The sequence below is a fragment of the Kogia breviceps genome, chromosome 10 (assembly GCF_026419965.1).
Source record: "Kogia breviceps isolate mKogBre1 chromosome 10, mKogBre1 haplotype 1, whole genome shotgun sequence".
Taxonomy (NCBI): domain Eukaryota; kingdom Metazoa; phylum Chordata; class Mammalia; order Artiodactyla; family Physeteridae; genus Kogia; species Kogia breviceps.
Genome location: NC_081319.1, coordinates 76,090,042 through 76,106,381, shown reverse-complemented (window position 1 = coordinate 76,106,381; position 16,340 = coordinate 76,090,042). Strand labels below are relative to the sequence as shown.

Genomic DNA, 16,340 nt, shown 5'->3' with positions numbered 1-16,340 from the left:
TTCTCTTGTTGCAGAGCACAGGCTCTCGGTGTGCAGGCTTCAGTAGTTGTGGCTCACGGGCTCTAGAGCACAGGCTCAGTAGTTGTGGCGCATGGGCTTCGTTGCTTCCAGGCATGTGGGATCTTCCCGGACCAGGGCTCGAACCCATGTCCCCTGCATTGGCAGTCAGATTCTTAACCACTGTGCCACCAGGGAAGCCCCTGATCTTAGTTTCTTTCTCAAAACAGCTGTGGGGGTGACAAGGCACTTTGGATAGGCAGGAACTGTAGTATGTAGAATTCCACAGTGTAGAGGGTCAGGATATTGTCCTGAGGTCCTCCATGCTCTCTAGGCTTCAAAAGACTTGAGGAGGTTCAAGAGTCTGGTCAGGAACCCTCTTGGGAAATAACATTAAGCCAGCCACAGTGGGGATTCAGAGTCCGGGGCAGGGCAGGATTGGGGGAAGGGGGGCAAGATGAGTAGGAGCACTGAAACTAAGGGAAGCCTGCTTCCAGAATAAACAAAAGGGCCTCTGAGAGGACATTTACTGAGACACAGATTAGTTTGGCAGGAGCCCTGGGCTCAACATCTGGGCTGAGAGCTGGGAAGGGACAATGGCTGGAGAAATGCTGAGATTATGGCTGGATACGCCCCCACCCCCACCCAGCCTACCCCTCCCTCATTCTGTGTGTTAGGGAAGGAGCCGGCTCTGTGGGGACGGTGGACAGGTTGATTCCCCAGAAGTTGTGCCCTCTCCCTCCTTGAAGGATCCAAAAAAGAACTGGTAGAATCTCCTTACAGGCTGGTGAGACATGAACAGTGGAGGAGAGGTGAGGTCTTTTGTGGAAGAGTAGCTAAAAGGGCAAAGGGACTCTGGCAAGCTGGGAGTCACTGGCGCCATGTGTGTGGGGAGTGTTAGAGTACAGTTCCTCACTGCCACCTTGGGGGAAGGAAGACTGAAGTAGGGCCATTGATCCAGGGAACTGTCCTGCGCTGCCCCAGGGGACATCTGGATTCACATGAATGCACCCAGAGATTCTTGGGGTGATTACTGGAGAGGAAACTCTGGAAAAGGCTGGGTTTCCTGCAAGAGCTGGATTAACAGAGGACACACAGGCTGCACCCCATTGTGGGAGCCTCATATTCCATCAGTGCAAGAACCCTCTTTAGGAAACAAAACAAAACGAAACAAAAACCTCTTTAGTGCCTGGCTCAGAGTTGAAGCTTAGTGAATATTTGTCAAATGAATAATGACCCTTAATTGATTAATAATGTATAAGTTTGGAATTACTATCTGTGCTCTTGGCAGTGGTTATGATCCTGTTACTCTGGAATCCTGGCCCTATTCTTTTCTGTCAAGTCTGTACAAGACTTCACAACAGGCCCAGTGCCCCATCTTCCTGGGTTCCTGGGCTCCTCGCCCTGACCTCTCTGAGAGGTCAGGGTGAGGGTGAGGAGACAGAGAGGGGGCCTTGCCCCATGCCTGGTGATGAGGAAAGGAGACAGAGTTGGGACCACATCCACCCCAACCCCCAGCCCCACTCTGCATTTTCCAGGCTCTCACCCTCAGGAAGCCTTCCCAGATTTCTGCCTCCTGTAAATCCACCAAATTCCCTCCTCCCAGAGCAGACAGGAGTTAAAATATTTTTCATTTGCTTGTGTCATATAAGTTCTCCTTTAATTGTTCTCAGTTATCAGCACCTCAAATGTCCAAGTGTCTGGGTCAATCACCACCCTCAAGGGGCTTCCAATCTGATGGGAGAGACAAAGCCTTTTCCCTCAGAAAGCCGTCAGTCTGAGGGGGGAGACGGAGCCTAGCCCCCGGGGAAGCTCAGGTCAGCTGAAGGAGGCAGAGCAGAGAAACGCTCCAAGGCTAGAGGCAGGATTACTGGGGGCGGGTCCCGAGCACCACGCCCTGGGCACCAGCGGCCCCTCCTCCCAGACAGGGCTCCTGGGATCCCGACCCGGAGGGCGGGTGTGAACCCAGCGGCCGTCCCGGGACTGCAGCGCCGGCGGGGTGGACAGGCTGAACCCTCGGCCTGTGGGCCACCCATCATTGCGGCGAATCCAGTCGGTGGGGTCTGCGGGCGATCCTTCCGGTGGCGGAGGCTGCGGGAGGAGAAGGTGGTCCGACCGCGGGGCCGCGGGGAGCCCGGGGTCCCCAGGGCGAGGCGCCCGGGCTGGGTCCCCTCCCGCGGCGGGCGGGGCGCGGCAGCGGCTGCAGGTCAGAAGCACATCCAACAGCAGCAGCTTGAAGAGCAGCAGCCGCAGCGCCCCGAGCCGCAGCGCCTGGCCCCGGGTCCCTGCGGGAGAGAAGGAGCCGGTGAGCGGCCTAGAGGCTGGCGCTCAGCCCCACGCACGCGAGAAGGTTCACCAGAGGAGAGGGAACCCAGGGGACGTCCTTCCTGGTGTCTAACCTATGACTGGTGATAATAACACGCACCTTCCTAGCCTTCATTTAATTTTATTCCCCAGCAACCCAGGGGATGCAAGCCAGGCAGGAATTAGCATTTGGTTGCGGAGGAGAGACACCAGCTCAGATTTCTCTGTTTGGTAGGGAAGTAGAACCTGGCTCATGACTGCATCCAGCGGGGGGTGGGACTTTCCCCCGCTCTGTCTTCCGAGGCTCCCTAGACTCCCAAGAGTCTCCCAAGGCTCGGATGCTGAGACCATCCCTCTGGGCTGCCCAAGGAGAGCTTCAAGGACCCTTCTGCTAGCTCTCACCCGTGCTTCTCAACTGGCGTCCAGGAATTATGCTGGGGTCAGATGATCTATCCCCACCTGACCCAGGGGTAGACAGAGGCCCAGGCTAGCCAGTTCCCCAACCCGGCAAGGCAGCCTCTTGAGGGGACCCATCAGGCCCAGAGCCCAACAGGGCCTGAGGTCCTGGTTCCCGTTACTCACCCCTGAGAGGCTCCCAGAGGCAAGTCCTGGCTGAGGAAGCCTCTCCTGCCAGTCAAGGAGAAAGGAGTAAGTCATTGGGATGGGCTGTGCTCTCCACCCCAGTGCTATGCCCTGGTCCTGCTCAGGGCAGCTCTTCTTGGAGCACTGGATAAGTGGACAAATGAACCAGTAGTGGGAATCCTGAGCCCATCTGCAGCAAGTCCTCTGAGGGGCCCAGATCTCCCTCTCTCCTGGCTGTCCTCCTGCCCCTAGAGATGCCTCAGCACTTTTAGACAAGGAATCAATTTACTTAGCAGCCTTCTTTGGAAGGCAGTACATTTATTCAACAAACATTCCTATTTGGAGGATGAGAAAACAAACATAATTCAAAAAGAGAAAGTAAGTCATCTGGTCAATAATAATAATAGCTGGCTTTGGACATGTTACTTAACCTTTCTGTACCTATAAAATGAGGAGAATAATATGACCTACTTCATAAGTGTAAAGTGTTTACAATAGTGCCTGACACAGAATAAACAAGAAGTAAGTGATAGCAACTTAATATTTAATTATTGTTTGATTCTAATAGGTAGGGTATCATATTTAGGGTGATATAGCTTTAACCCTGGGTATACATAGAAAGATATTAACCTAGGAGGGAGGAGACATTATTACCTCTTAGAAGTCATGCATCAGAGCCTGGATTTGAATGAGATATCACTGTTTCAAATCCCAGAACTCAAGGCCCTGAAGCCACCCTCCTTTGACCCCAGACATCACATCACCTAGATGGTTGGCACTTAGATGCCCTTCATGCCCCCATGGCCTGGATTCTGCCCTCCCTGCCACCATATCCTGGTTTCAGTGTGTGAAAGGGGCAGGGAGCAACCACAGGGGCCCAGGCTCTGTCCCCACCTGACAGCTGTAGAGGCTGTGTGCTCTGGCTGTGGTCCCCAGTCCGAGGTCCAGTGTGGCAGACCAAGGTCTCCCAGGCTGCCAGGTCCTCAGACGGCAGGGAAAGCTGAGCCAAGCTAGTCCAGGTGCCATCAGCTGCTGGGGAAGGGCCATAGGTGAAGGCATCCAGTGAGCTGCCATTCCCAGCTGAGAACCAGATGGGACTCTCAAGGCCAGGGGGTGCAACGTCGAGGACCAGGCAAACCACAAGAGTCTGCTGCTTCCCATCCACCAGCAGTGTGATTGGTGGGGCCAGAGAGGGGAAGGGTGTGCTGCCCACACCTGCAAGAGAGCATGCACTTGTAGGGGGCTAGATCTGTCCATGCCCTCCCAGGTCAGCATCTCACATCCTTCACTCTGGATTTCTCTCCTTCCATCTATCCTTCCACCAACCATCAATCTATCCTTCTACCCACTCATCCATCCCTCTCTCCTTGCATTTACCTATCTAACCACCTTCCTTCCCTCCATCCTTACATTCTCCCATCTATTCATCCATCCTTTCTTTTTTGAAAAAATTTATTTATTTATTTATTTATTTTTGTCTGCGTTGGGTCTTCGTTGCTGTGTGCGGGCTTTCTCTAGTTGCGGCGAGCGGGGGCTACTCTTTGTTGTGGTGTCCGGGCTTCTCATTGCAGTGGCTTCTCTTTGTTGTGGAGCACAGGCTCTAGGCATGCGGGCTGCAGTAGTTGTGGCTCGCGGGCTGTAGAGCACAGGATTAGTAGCTGTGGCACACGGACTTAGTTGTTCCGCGGCATGCGCGGCATGTGGGATATTCCTGGACCAGGGCTCGAACCTGTGTCCCCTGCATTGGCAAGTGGATTCTTAACCACTGCACCACCAGGGAAGTCCCTCATCTGTTCTTTCTTCCATCATCCATTGATTCAAATATGGCAACATTTTAACTATTTGCTAATCTGAGTGGAGTATGCATGGTTATTTGTTGTATTATTCTCTGTTCTTTTCTGTAAGTCTGTAGTATTTTTTAACAGCTTTGTTTAGGTACAATTCACATACCATACAATTCACCCATTTAAAGTGTATGTCCGGGGACTTCCCTGGTGGTCCAGTGGCTAAGAGTCTGCGCTCCCAATGCAGGGGGCCCGGACTTGATCCCTAGTCAGGGAACTAGATCCCACATGCCGCAACTAAGAGTTCACCGCGGCAACTAAAGATCCCGCATGCCACAACGGAGATCCCGAGTGCCGCAACTAAGACCCGACATAGCCAAATAAATAAATAAATAAAATAAAGTGTATGTCTGTATTATTTTATAATTTAAAAAAAAACAAAAGTCATGTGGGTACTGCAAACATTTGTCCTATATTTTTCAGAATAGTCCTGATTTTCCAAAAACTTATTCTTTTTGGTAAAGATGACTCATTTAATATATAACAAAATCTTATTTTTGAATAGTTGGACATTGGGAATTCCCTGGCAGGCTAGTGGCTAGGACTCAGTGCTTTCACTGACATAGCTTGGGTTCACTTCCTGGTAGGGGAACTAAGATACCACAAGCCACTTGGTGCGGCCAAAAAGAAAAAGAACAGTTGGATATCTTTTCATATAAATAAAATCTCAAAGGTTAAAACCTACAAACAAGGGACTTCCCTGGTGGCGCAGTGGTTAAGAATCAGCCTGCCAGGGACTTTCCTGGTGGCACAGTGGTTAAGAATCTGCCTGCCAATGCAGGGGACACAGGTTCAAGCCCTGGTGCAGGAAGATCCCACATGTGATGGAGCAACTAAGCCCATGCACCACAACTACCAAGCCTGCGCTCTTAGCCCACGAGCCACAACTAATAAGCCTGCATGCCACACCTACTGAAGCCCGTGCACCCAGAGCCCGTGCTCTGCAACAAGAGAAGCCACTGCAATGAGAAGCATACGCAGCGCAACAAAGAGTAGCCACTGCTCGCCACAACTAGAGAAAGCCCGTGCACAGCAACGAAGACCCACTGCAGCCAAAAATAAATTAAAAAAGAAAGAATCCACCTGCCGATACAGGGGACACAGGTTCGAGCCCTGGTTCGGGAAGATCCCGCATGCCGCGGAGCAACTAAGCCTGTGCACCACAACTACTGAGCCTGTGCTCTAGAGCTCTCAAGCCACAACTACTGAAGCCCGCGAGCCTAGAGCCTGTGCTCTGCAACAAGAGAAGCCACCCCAATGAAAAGCCCGCATGCCACAACGAAGACCCAACGCAACCAAAAATAAATGAAATAAATACATTAAAAAAAAAAAATTCACACCATGAGTTAGGTGCAGCCAAGCTAAAGAAATGCCTGAGGGTGCCGGGAAGGGAGGCCATAGAATCTCGTGGGGACTTAGAGGTGTTGTGGTGCTCACAAAAGATTTCTATTTTTTGGCTGCATCACGTGGCATGTGGGATCTTAGTTCCCTGACCAGGGATCAAAACTGTGCCCCCTGCAGAGGAATCCTAACCACTGGACTGCCAGGGAATTCCCTCACAAAAGATTTCTTGAAGGTCAAATAACTGACCTAGAAGCAGGAGTATGGTAAGTAGCCCGCTCAGGATTTGAATTCAGACCTCTGTGACTCCAAATCCCACAGACCACCCCACTTGGAAGGATGACTAAGATTTGCTACATGACACAGTGGACCAAGCCTGGGACATGGCCGCAGACAGAGTTGATTTGACTCGACTTGTCCACTTAATTTAGAGTCTTAATTGTCCCATTGATATAATGGGGTTAATAACACCAGCCCAGTAAAATTGCTGTGAAGAATAAAAATCATGAATATAAAACACCTTGGCAGATAAGTATCATCAATACTAATATTGATAAGGCATCACAAACAAAGGGAGGAGAGAAGGCTGGCAATGAGCTCCAGGACCCTCAACTTCCTGAGCCTTTTCAGCTGTACAGAGAGACACACTCCCCTAGCTGAGTTCAGCATCTACCTCCTCCACGAAGCCTCCCAGGATTGCTCCTCCTTACCCTAGCTGCTTCTTTCCCAGAGCTCAGGCCTCCCGACATGGGCTCTTCCCGATCCACATGGGTGTGGTTTATCTCCCTAGAGAGGGCACGCTGGTGACATACTGGGAGCCAGCTTTAGAACAAGGAGATGCCCCAACTCAAAGGCAAGGACCTATCCCCACCGTGCACATGCGAACATGCACAAGCTTCTAGATGAAGCTGGAATTCTCAGAATTTAACTCCTTTGTCTCCAGCCTTGATTTTTGGAGGACTGGGATCGGGGTCAGGGGTCAATGCACTGGGAAGTCACTGAGGCCTTGAGACTTCTGAGAGCCCATTTGTAGGGGGAGCTGGGAGTGAACGTGAGACACCCTGAGCCCTGAGGGTAGGAGACTGGACAGTAAGGAGGGTGGGACCTCACCATGTTGCCCGTGCCCCATCACCCCATATAACACAACACAGCCAGGCTACCCCCCCATCATACACACCTGTCCAGCTTGCTCTGAGAGGTGAGTACCCTTCCTCCCAACACTGTGGACTCCAGGGGAGCAGGACTTGGGGGCCCCAGAGCAAGGTAGCTGGGAGGTAGAATACAGTGGGGAAGGGGATGATGGGCTTCTGGTGAGACCCTCCCCAGGGGACCCAGGTACCTCTGTCCTGCCTCCCTGCATCCCTCCCACACCTAGGGACGCCCAGAGTGAAGGAGTAGGCTTGGGCAGACTAATGGGGCACAGGGAGGGCGCTCACCTGTGGGCAGTGCTGGACACCCGAGGGCCAGGAGAAGCAGCAGCCAAGTCCCAGGCATGGCCCACCTGAGAGGAGGCAGGACCCAACTGCAGACCTGGGCTGTGCGCTGGGGGAGGAGGCGGCCACAGGACTGCCTCGCAGGCCACAGGCCCAGCTGCATCTCAGCTGCTCCACCACGGAGCCGTTTCCCCAGGTGAGGGGCCCCTCCCACCTTCACCCTGGCCCCCAAACCCAGCCTTCTCTCACTCTCTCACGGGTCCAGGGGACTCAGAGTGCCACTACCACACCAGGAGTCAGATGCCACACCCCCTCCCATCTGAAGAGCACTTCACAATGTGCAAAGCCTTTTCCCAGTCACTGCCCCTGCCATCTACAGGATCCAGAGCACTTGACAGTAGGTCAGGGGCTTAACATACAGCACTTCATTCCATCCAGCCAACAGCTGTGAGTTCCATTTCACAGGTGAGGCAACTGAGGCTCAGAGAGATTGAGTGACATTCCCAAGGCCACACAGCTGGCAGGTGGCAGAGCCAGGGCTTGAACTGTTTTCTGATGGCTGGCCTTACTGTAGCCAAAAAGCCCAATAAACTTATTTCCATGTAGTTACAACCCTTTTAAATATAATTTATTTTTTAGTGCCATTTCAGCATTTTCTAGCAAAAGTGACCAGAAATTTCAGAGATTTCCCACATACTCCCTGCCCTGTCATATCAAACCTCTTCTTAAAAATAAACTTTTTAGGGAATGCCCTGATGGTCCAGTGGTTAGGACTTGGTGCTTCACTACCGTGGGCCTGGGTTTAGTCCCTGGTTGGGGAACTAAGTTCCCGTGGGTCACGGCCCCCTCCCTGCAAAAAACTTTATAAATTCTATCTTCAGTGATTCCACTAAATTTTATCTGTAGCTGTTATTTTGACCCTGAAACTTTACATCTAAATATATACCCTAAGGGAATAATAAGAGATTCAGTCATTATAAGACAAAGATTTATGCACAAAAATATTCTTTGAAGTATTATATTAAAAAACCAATAGAAATTGGAAACAACTTAATTGTTCAATGCTAGGAGAGGGTTCAATGATGTTTGGTGTATTTATATTAGTGAATATTACGCAGCAGCTTTTTAAAAAATTTTATTTATTTATTTATTTGTTTGTTTATTTTTGGCTGTGTTGGTCTACGTTGCCATATGCTGGCTTTCTCTTGTTGCGGTGAGTGGGGCCTACTCTTTGTTGCAGTGTGAATGCTTCTGATTGCAGTGGCTTCTCTTGTTGCAGAGCACTGGCTCTAGGCGCGCGGGCTTCAGTAGTTGTGGCACACAGGCTTAGTTGCTCCATGGAATGTGCGATCTTTTCGGACCTGGGCTGGAACCCGTGTCCCCTGCATTGGCAGGTGGATTCTTAACCCCTGCGCCACCAGGAAAGTCCCCATGCAGCAGCTTTTTAAAAAAATATTTATTTGGCTGCATGTGTTCTTAGTTGCGGCATGCTGGATCTAGCTCCTTGACCAGGGATCAAACCTGGGCCCCCTGTTTTGGGAGCGCAGTCTTAACCACTGGACCACCAGGGAAGTCCCTATGCAGCAGCTTTAAAAAACATGTTTTCAAAAGAATGTTTAATGACATGGGATATAGAGGAGAGTTTGGTTCAGAGTGTGGGCTGTGAAGCCAGAATACCTGGCTTTCAATCCTGACTATATCATTCAGGAGTTGTGTGACTTTCACCAAATTACTTACTTCCCTAATCCTCCATTTCCTCATCTGTACAATGGGAATGATAATACCTCAGAGGGGTTCTGGATAGTTAACAAGATCATCCGTGAAGCAGCTCTAGCATTATTCTCTATACATAGTAAGAAGTCAATAAATGTTCTCCCTTTCTTTATATATTGTATACATAATTAGATACACAGAAAGTCTAAACTAACAGGATGCAAATTTAAATGGACAATATATACCCAATTTTGTATAAAAAAATATATAACTATTCTTAGAAGGATGCAGACCAAATGTTAACAAAGGTTATCTCTGCATGTTAGGCTTTTGGATAGTTTTTATTTTCATCTTTATAATTGTTCATTTATTAAATTTTCTATGATGAATCTGTATTATTGTTTAAATCAGGAAAATAAACATCATTAAAACATAAAACTACATATGTACTATAGTTTATTTAGCCATTCCTTTACTTTCAGACATTTGGGTTTTCCAGTTTGGGGCAATAAATATCTTTGGTCATAAAGTATTTTCCAAATTCATACTTATTTCCTTAAAATTGGCTTAAAGGCCTCTGTGATTTTGAGGGGGGGGATTTGTTTAACTTAAAAAATTTTAAATTGTAGTAAAGCACATATAACAAAATTTACCATCTTAACCACTTCAAGTTCAGTGGCCTTAAGTACATTCACATTCTTGTGGAACCACCACCATCATCCATCTCCAGAATTCTTGCAAAACTAAACACTCCATTCCTCCTCCCTTCAGCCCCAGGCAACCACAATTCTACTTTCTGTTTCTGTAATTTTGACTACATCATTAAAGTGGAATCATACAGTATTTGGGTTTTTGTGCTTGGCTTATTTCATTTAGCACTATATCCTCAAAGTTCATCATCCATGTTGTAACTTGTGAGAAACTCCTTCCTTTTTAAAGGCTGAATAGGGACCTCCCTGATGGCGCAGTGGTTAAGAATCCCCCTGCCAATGCATGGAACACGGGTTTGAGCCCTGGTCCAGGAAGATCTCACATGCTGCGGAGCAATTAAGCCCATGCACCACAACTACTAAGCCCTGTCAACCCAGAGCCGGTGCTCCACAACAAGAGAAGCCACCACAATGAGAAGCCTGCGCACCACAGCGAAGACCCAACGCAGCCAAAAATAAAATAAAATTAAAATACATTTTTTTAAAAAGGCTGGGGCTTCCCTAATGGCTCAGTGGTTAAGAATCTGCCTGCCAATGCAGGGGACACGGGTTCGAGCCCTGGTCCGAGAAGATTGCACATGCCGCAGAGCAACTAAGGCTGTGCACCACAACTACTGAGCCTGCGCTCTAGAGCCCGTGCTCCACAACAAGAGAAGCCACTGCAATGAGAAGCCCATGCACCGCAACGAAGAGTAGCCCCAGCTCACGGCAACTAAAGTCTACACGCATCAATGAAGACTTAACACAGCCAAAAATAAATAAATTTTTAAAAAATTTTGAAGGCTGAATAATATTCCACTGTATGTACATTCTACATTTTGCTTCTTATCCATTCATCTTTCAGTGGACATCCCTCAACATTTGTTTCCCTGTTTTAACTGTTGTGAACACAGGCATACAAATCTCTTCAAGATCCTACTTTCAGGGAATTCCCTGGCAGTGCAGTGGTTAGGACTCCGTGCTTTCACTCACTGGACCCAGATTCAATCCCTGGTCAGTGAACTACGATCCCAGCAAGCCACGTGGCATGGCCAAAAACAAATAAACAAAAAGATCCTACTTTCAGTTCTTTTTTTTTTTTTTTTTTTTTTTGCGGTACGCGGGCCTCTCACTGTTGTGGCCTCTCCCGTGCAGAGCACAGGCTCTGGATGCGCAGGCTCAGCGACCATGGCTCATGGGCCCAGCCGCTCCGTGGCATGTGGGGCACGAACCCGTGTCCCCTGCATCGGAAAGTGGACTCTCAACCACTGCACCACCAGGGAAGCCAAGTACATTCAGTTCTTTTGTGTATATACCCAAAAGTGGAACTGTTGGATCATATGGTAATTTAATTTTAATTTTGATAGTGGCCATCATAATTGATAGTGTGAAGTGTTATCTCATGGTGGTTTCAGTTTGCATTTCCCTAATGATTAGTGATGTTGAGCCTCAGAGGCCTCTGTGTTTTAAGCCTCCCTGATAACACCTGTTGTACTAATTTATGTTAGTATAAAACCACCACAATGTATGAAAGGTCCACTTCATCCCCATCAGCATTTAACATTTCTTTTTTTTTTTCTTTTTTTTTTTTTTCGGTACGCGGGCCTCTCACCACTGTGGTCTCTCCCATTGCGGAGCACCGGCTCCGGACGCGCAGGCCCAGCGGCCATGGCTCACGGGCCCAGCCGCTCCGCAGCATGCGGGATCTTCCCGCAGCGGGGCACAAACCCGTGTCCCCTGCATCAGCAGGCGGACTCTCAACCACTGCGCCACCAGGGAAGCCCTAACATTTCTTTAAAAATAAAATAAAATAAAAAATTAAAAATCTTAATTTCTTCAGTTAAAATGATATTCATTTCTCTGATAACATTATTTTCCCATCTTAATTGTTTCCTTCACTTTATTGTCTGTTTGTTGTCTGCTTGTAGTCTTAGTGTCTTACTAGTTTGTTTGTTTGTTTTTAATTTCTTTGTTTACTTATTTTTGGCTGTGTTGGGTCTTCGTTGCTGTGCTCTGGCTTTCCCTAGTTGCAGCAAGGCAGGGGGGAGGGGGCTTCTCTTCGTTGCAGTGTGTGGCTTTCTCATTGTGGTGGCTTCTCTTGTTGTGGAGCACCAGCTCTAGGCGACAGGGCTCAGTAGTTGTGGCACACGGGCTTAGTTGCTCCGCAGCATGTAAGATCTTCTTGGACCAGGGCTCGAACCCGTCCCCTGCTTTGGCAGGGGGATTCTTAACCGCTGCGCCACCAGGGAAGCTCCTCACTGACTACTTCTAATTTCACTTTTTTTAAGCCTACAATTTTTTTGTTTTTGTTTGTTTTTTTTGTTTTGTTTTGTATGAACCAACATATCCATCTTCCCTTTGGGATTTATCTCATTCCTTCAAGCCTAGAAAGTCCTCTCTCCTCCAAAGGATGGATACATTCCTACTTCTGTTGTCTTTTTGTGCACTTGTAGTTTAATCTCCCGGGCCCAATTTAACTCCATCAGGAATTGAATTAATTTTGGTGTATTATAGAAGATGTGCATCTAAATTTCTTTTTTTTCCCCAAAGAGCTAATCAGTTATCCCAGGATTATTCATAAATAATCCTTTCTGTCCCCACTATTTGCAAAACATTCTCTATTACGTGTTAATGTCTTTTACATTGGCAGCTTTACTTCTTCCTGGCTCCCGGATTTCTTTATTTTGGTGCCAGCCTCACTCCGTTTCTTTCTGGATGGTTATTTTAATAATCATGTCAATAGCACTCTCAGGTGTCCTAAGGGACTCCCTGCAGCCAGGGCTGCGCTCCCGCCCCTTTTCCCGCGGGGTAGCCTGGCGGCCTCCGGCGCCAAGTGTTCCCAGGCGCAGCGGGTGCCCAGGTGCGCGCAGTCTCGGTGGGTTCCCGCCGGGCGGGGGAGGGAGAGAGGCAGGTGTCCCTAACGACTCTCCCGCCTTCCAGCCTGGGGAGGTGCTAGCTTGGGCTCAGTTACCACAATACAGATGGGGAAGAGCCCTCCGGCTTGCTTCGTTTTTTTGGGTTTCAAGATCTTCCCAGGACGAGAAAGCCGAAGACCCCCACCCCGCTCAGCCAGCCGCCTGCCTCGCCGGCTGCCCGCTTGGGCCCCCTCGCGCTGAGACAGCTACCCTTCCCCTGGCCCACTCCCAGCTCCCTGGACACAGGTCGGCCTGGAAGCTTTCTTTGCCCTCTCTTACATCGGTTCCCTCCTTCCAAGAGCCCCAGGAATCTCCCCCTGACCCCACAGTCTTGCTGGTCCTAAAGATGCCCTCCCCTAGGGCGGTGAGGATGCCCCGACATGCCGGCTTTAGATCCCCGAGCTGAAACCCTGCTCTGAGCTCCTCACTTGGGACTGAACCTGCTATTTGCAGACCCGCTACCTAGAGCCGGGCCATGTTCACAGACATCTCATTTAATCCTCACAATCACGCATCAAGTATTTTCATCCCGGTTTTGCAGTCGAGGAAACCGAGGCTCTGAAAAACGAAGTTACTTCAAGGAAGATTCTCTAGCAGGCAAGTGGTAGAACTGTGCGTTCATTACAGGGTTGTGTTTACAGGTCTGTCTCTCCAAAACTCTTTTCACAAGCTTTTGGGGAGAATTCAATTAAATATGAGGATACACCTGAGTACCTGGTACACAGCAGATTATCCCTCTCCTCTCTTTTTTCACATGCACAGGTAGAAAACCAGTGCTGTGGTTAAACTGAGATGAGCCACATAGAATGTGAAAAAGAAAATTAAGGAAAAGTAGCCGGGCTTCTTGGAGAAGATTGCTGATATTACCAGATAATTACTGAGTGTAAATCTGACCTATCTGACTAGACTGTAGCCAGAGGGGGAAAACGGGGTCAGCATGCGTGTGTCTGATGAAATAACAAGTGTAAGTCTCTTCCAGGGACACCTATTCATTCCATTGATCAAATGAAAATCCTACAATAATATTTAAAATGAAAAACTAAAATCACCTAAATGTTCAATGTTAAAGTAATAAAGGAATAATCTAGGGTGGGTCTACATGATGAAATATTATGTAGGCCTTAAAATGTCCTTTCATTCAGACCCATTTATTGGTCTCTGTTTTATGCCAGAGATTGGGGTTGGAGATAATAAGACAAAAAGAGAAGCTCCCTGCAGTCAAGGAAGGAGACAGACTCATAAACAGATAAGGGACTCTAGTGTGACAGACGCAGTGACTGAAGCATGTGTGTGTGTGTGTCTGTGTGTGTGTGTGTGTGTGTGTGTCTGTGTGTGTATGTGTGTGTGTTTAGGGGTAGAGACTGGGGTTCTGAGACAGGGAAATTATTCTTCTAGAGCTGGAATGAGCATCAGGACAAGTGCTTTAGAAGATGGTACTTGAGCCAAGTCTTGATTCTTTCTAAAGAGTTTGTAATGCTATGGAAAACTTTTGTTATGAGGTTAATTTTAAAAGGATACAAAAAATAGTATGATCTGATGTTCATGGAGCCACTATACCAGTTTTGGGATGCGTAACACCAAGTTTAATTTATATAAGAAAGACATAAAATTTTTTTTTTTTTTTTTTTTTTTTTTGGTACGCGGGCCTCTCACTGTTGTGGCCTCTCCCGTTGCGGGGCACAGGCTCCGGATGCGCAGGCTCAGCGGCCATGGCTCACGGGCCCAGCCACTCCGCGGCATGTGGAATCTTCCCGGACCTGGGGCACGAATCGGCAGGCGGACTCTCAACCACTGCGCCACCAGGGAAGGCCAGAAAGACGTAAACTTTTATCTTGCATACACTGTTGTTATTTTAGGTTTTCTGTTGCTCATTGCCAAAACTAATCCTAATTAAAATACATGCTGTATGTGCCCAGGGTCCTAGCAGGAACACTGATGGGTAATTTTGAAGAGAGTTTAATAAAGTGATTGTTTATAAAGGTGTGGGTGGGGTATGGAGAAATCGCTGGGGCTGCTGCAGTACCTCATGGTTAGTAATAGTGGAGTGTCAGCACCTGAGGTCTGAAGAGGGGAGGGAGCAGTTGACAGGAACCCCGAGCCAGAGGGAGCTGTGTGGAGAGGGTGCCTGACAAGACCTGTGACCTTCAATCACTGTAGGTAGTGCTGATTCTGCAGGGAAGGAAGCAGGAGAATAAATTCCCTGACTTCACTATCCTCCCATCTTCAGACCCCCGACTGGTCCCTCACTGGCTGAATCCAAGTGGGGGGGGGTTGTGGGAGCCCTCTGATGCCATTCAGCTTTCCAGGGCACAGGGCTGGTGGGGTGAGGAGGGGGAGGGGGAATCTGGAGCATCCTCAGGAAGCTCCTCTTAGCCTTTTCCAGAAGAGAATCCCATGTCCCCAGCACAGAGGACACACTGGGTCACATTGGCTACTATATCATTGGGAGGTGATATCATATATTCACTGAAACCTAAAATATTAGCTCCCATAAGTTAGCAGGGGACAGTGGGGGTTATGAGGCCTAAGTTCATATTCAGAGCTGCCTACTTTTTCCTCCAATGATGTATTCTTCTTATCCTTTACCAGCACCTTGGCTGGGCAGTTTTTTTTTTAATCAATCAATTAATTAATTAATTAAATTTTTGGCTGCGTTGGGTCTGTTGCTGCATGCGAGCTTTCTCTAGTTGCAGTGAGTGGGTGCGAGGGCTTCTCATTGCGGTGGCTTCTCTTGTTGCAGAACACGGACTCTAGGCCTGCGGGCTTCAGTAGTTGTGGCTCACACACTCTAGAGCGCAGGCTCAGTAGTTGTGGCGCATGGGCTTAGTTGCTCCGCAGCATGTGGGATCTTCCCAGATGAGGGCTCGAACCTGTGTCCCCTGCATTGGTGGGCGGATTCTCAACCATTGTGCCACCAAGGACTGGGTTCTTTACCTGGTGGTGACTCAAACCTTTATTCCTATGGGGTCTGAGTCCTTGGTAGTCTTGACACTGTGGGTTGCTGAAGTTTTCTGCTAACCAGGACAACCGAGCAGAGAATTATTAAGAGGCCCTTTGTGAATCCCCTGGGTTCCAGTTCTAGTGCCTACCTCTATTACATGGTAGCAAGCTTATTTTTTCTGGTAATTGGGATTAGTCAACCCAGGCATTACAGTAACTCCTTTCTCTGCCTGTTGGCTCAGTAGCATGAGAAACCAAAATGGCCAGGGCCATCTCAGCTTCCAAGTCATCAGTACTGTGATCATTCCACAGTGCAAATGTTTCTCCCTTGAATGCTAAGGATAGTCAAATTCCCTGAGGGCAAGGTTCTGGGGATGGGTAGCAAAAGTTCTTCCAGTAGGTTACAGACTTTAGCTATAATAGCGAAAACGTTCCTGCTACCCCCACCTCTCGGTTACATATAATATGATTCTGGTTTTGGTTTAAAGAATACACCGCATCCTGTAGAATAGCACTTCCACCTTGTAGGGTGTAGTTTCTTAGCTCTGCTCTAACTGTGCCTTCAGCTGGCCAATCCTCCAT

General features: G+C 48.6%; 1 protein-coding gene across 1 annotated transcript; it reads right to left on the bottom strand.

Moving 5' to 3' along the window:
• Positions 1–1,815: 1,815 nt before the first annotated feature.
• On the bottom strand, positions 1,816–7,562 carry PTCRA (pre T cell antigen receptor alpha). The gene is made up of 4 exons (XM_059075692.1): positions 7,505–7,562; positions 3,778–4,098; positions 2,884–2,928; positions 1,816–2,282 (listed from the first exon to the last, which is right to left on the bottom strand). Exons 1-4 carry the CDS (start codon positions 7,560–7,562, stop codon positions 1,816–1,818), a joined length of 891 nt encoding a protein of 296 aa, XP_058931675.1.
• Positions 7,563–16,340: the final 8,778 nt, after the last annotated feature.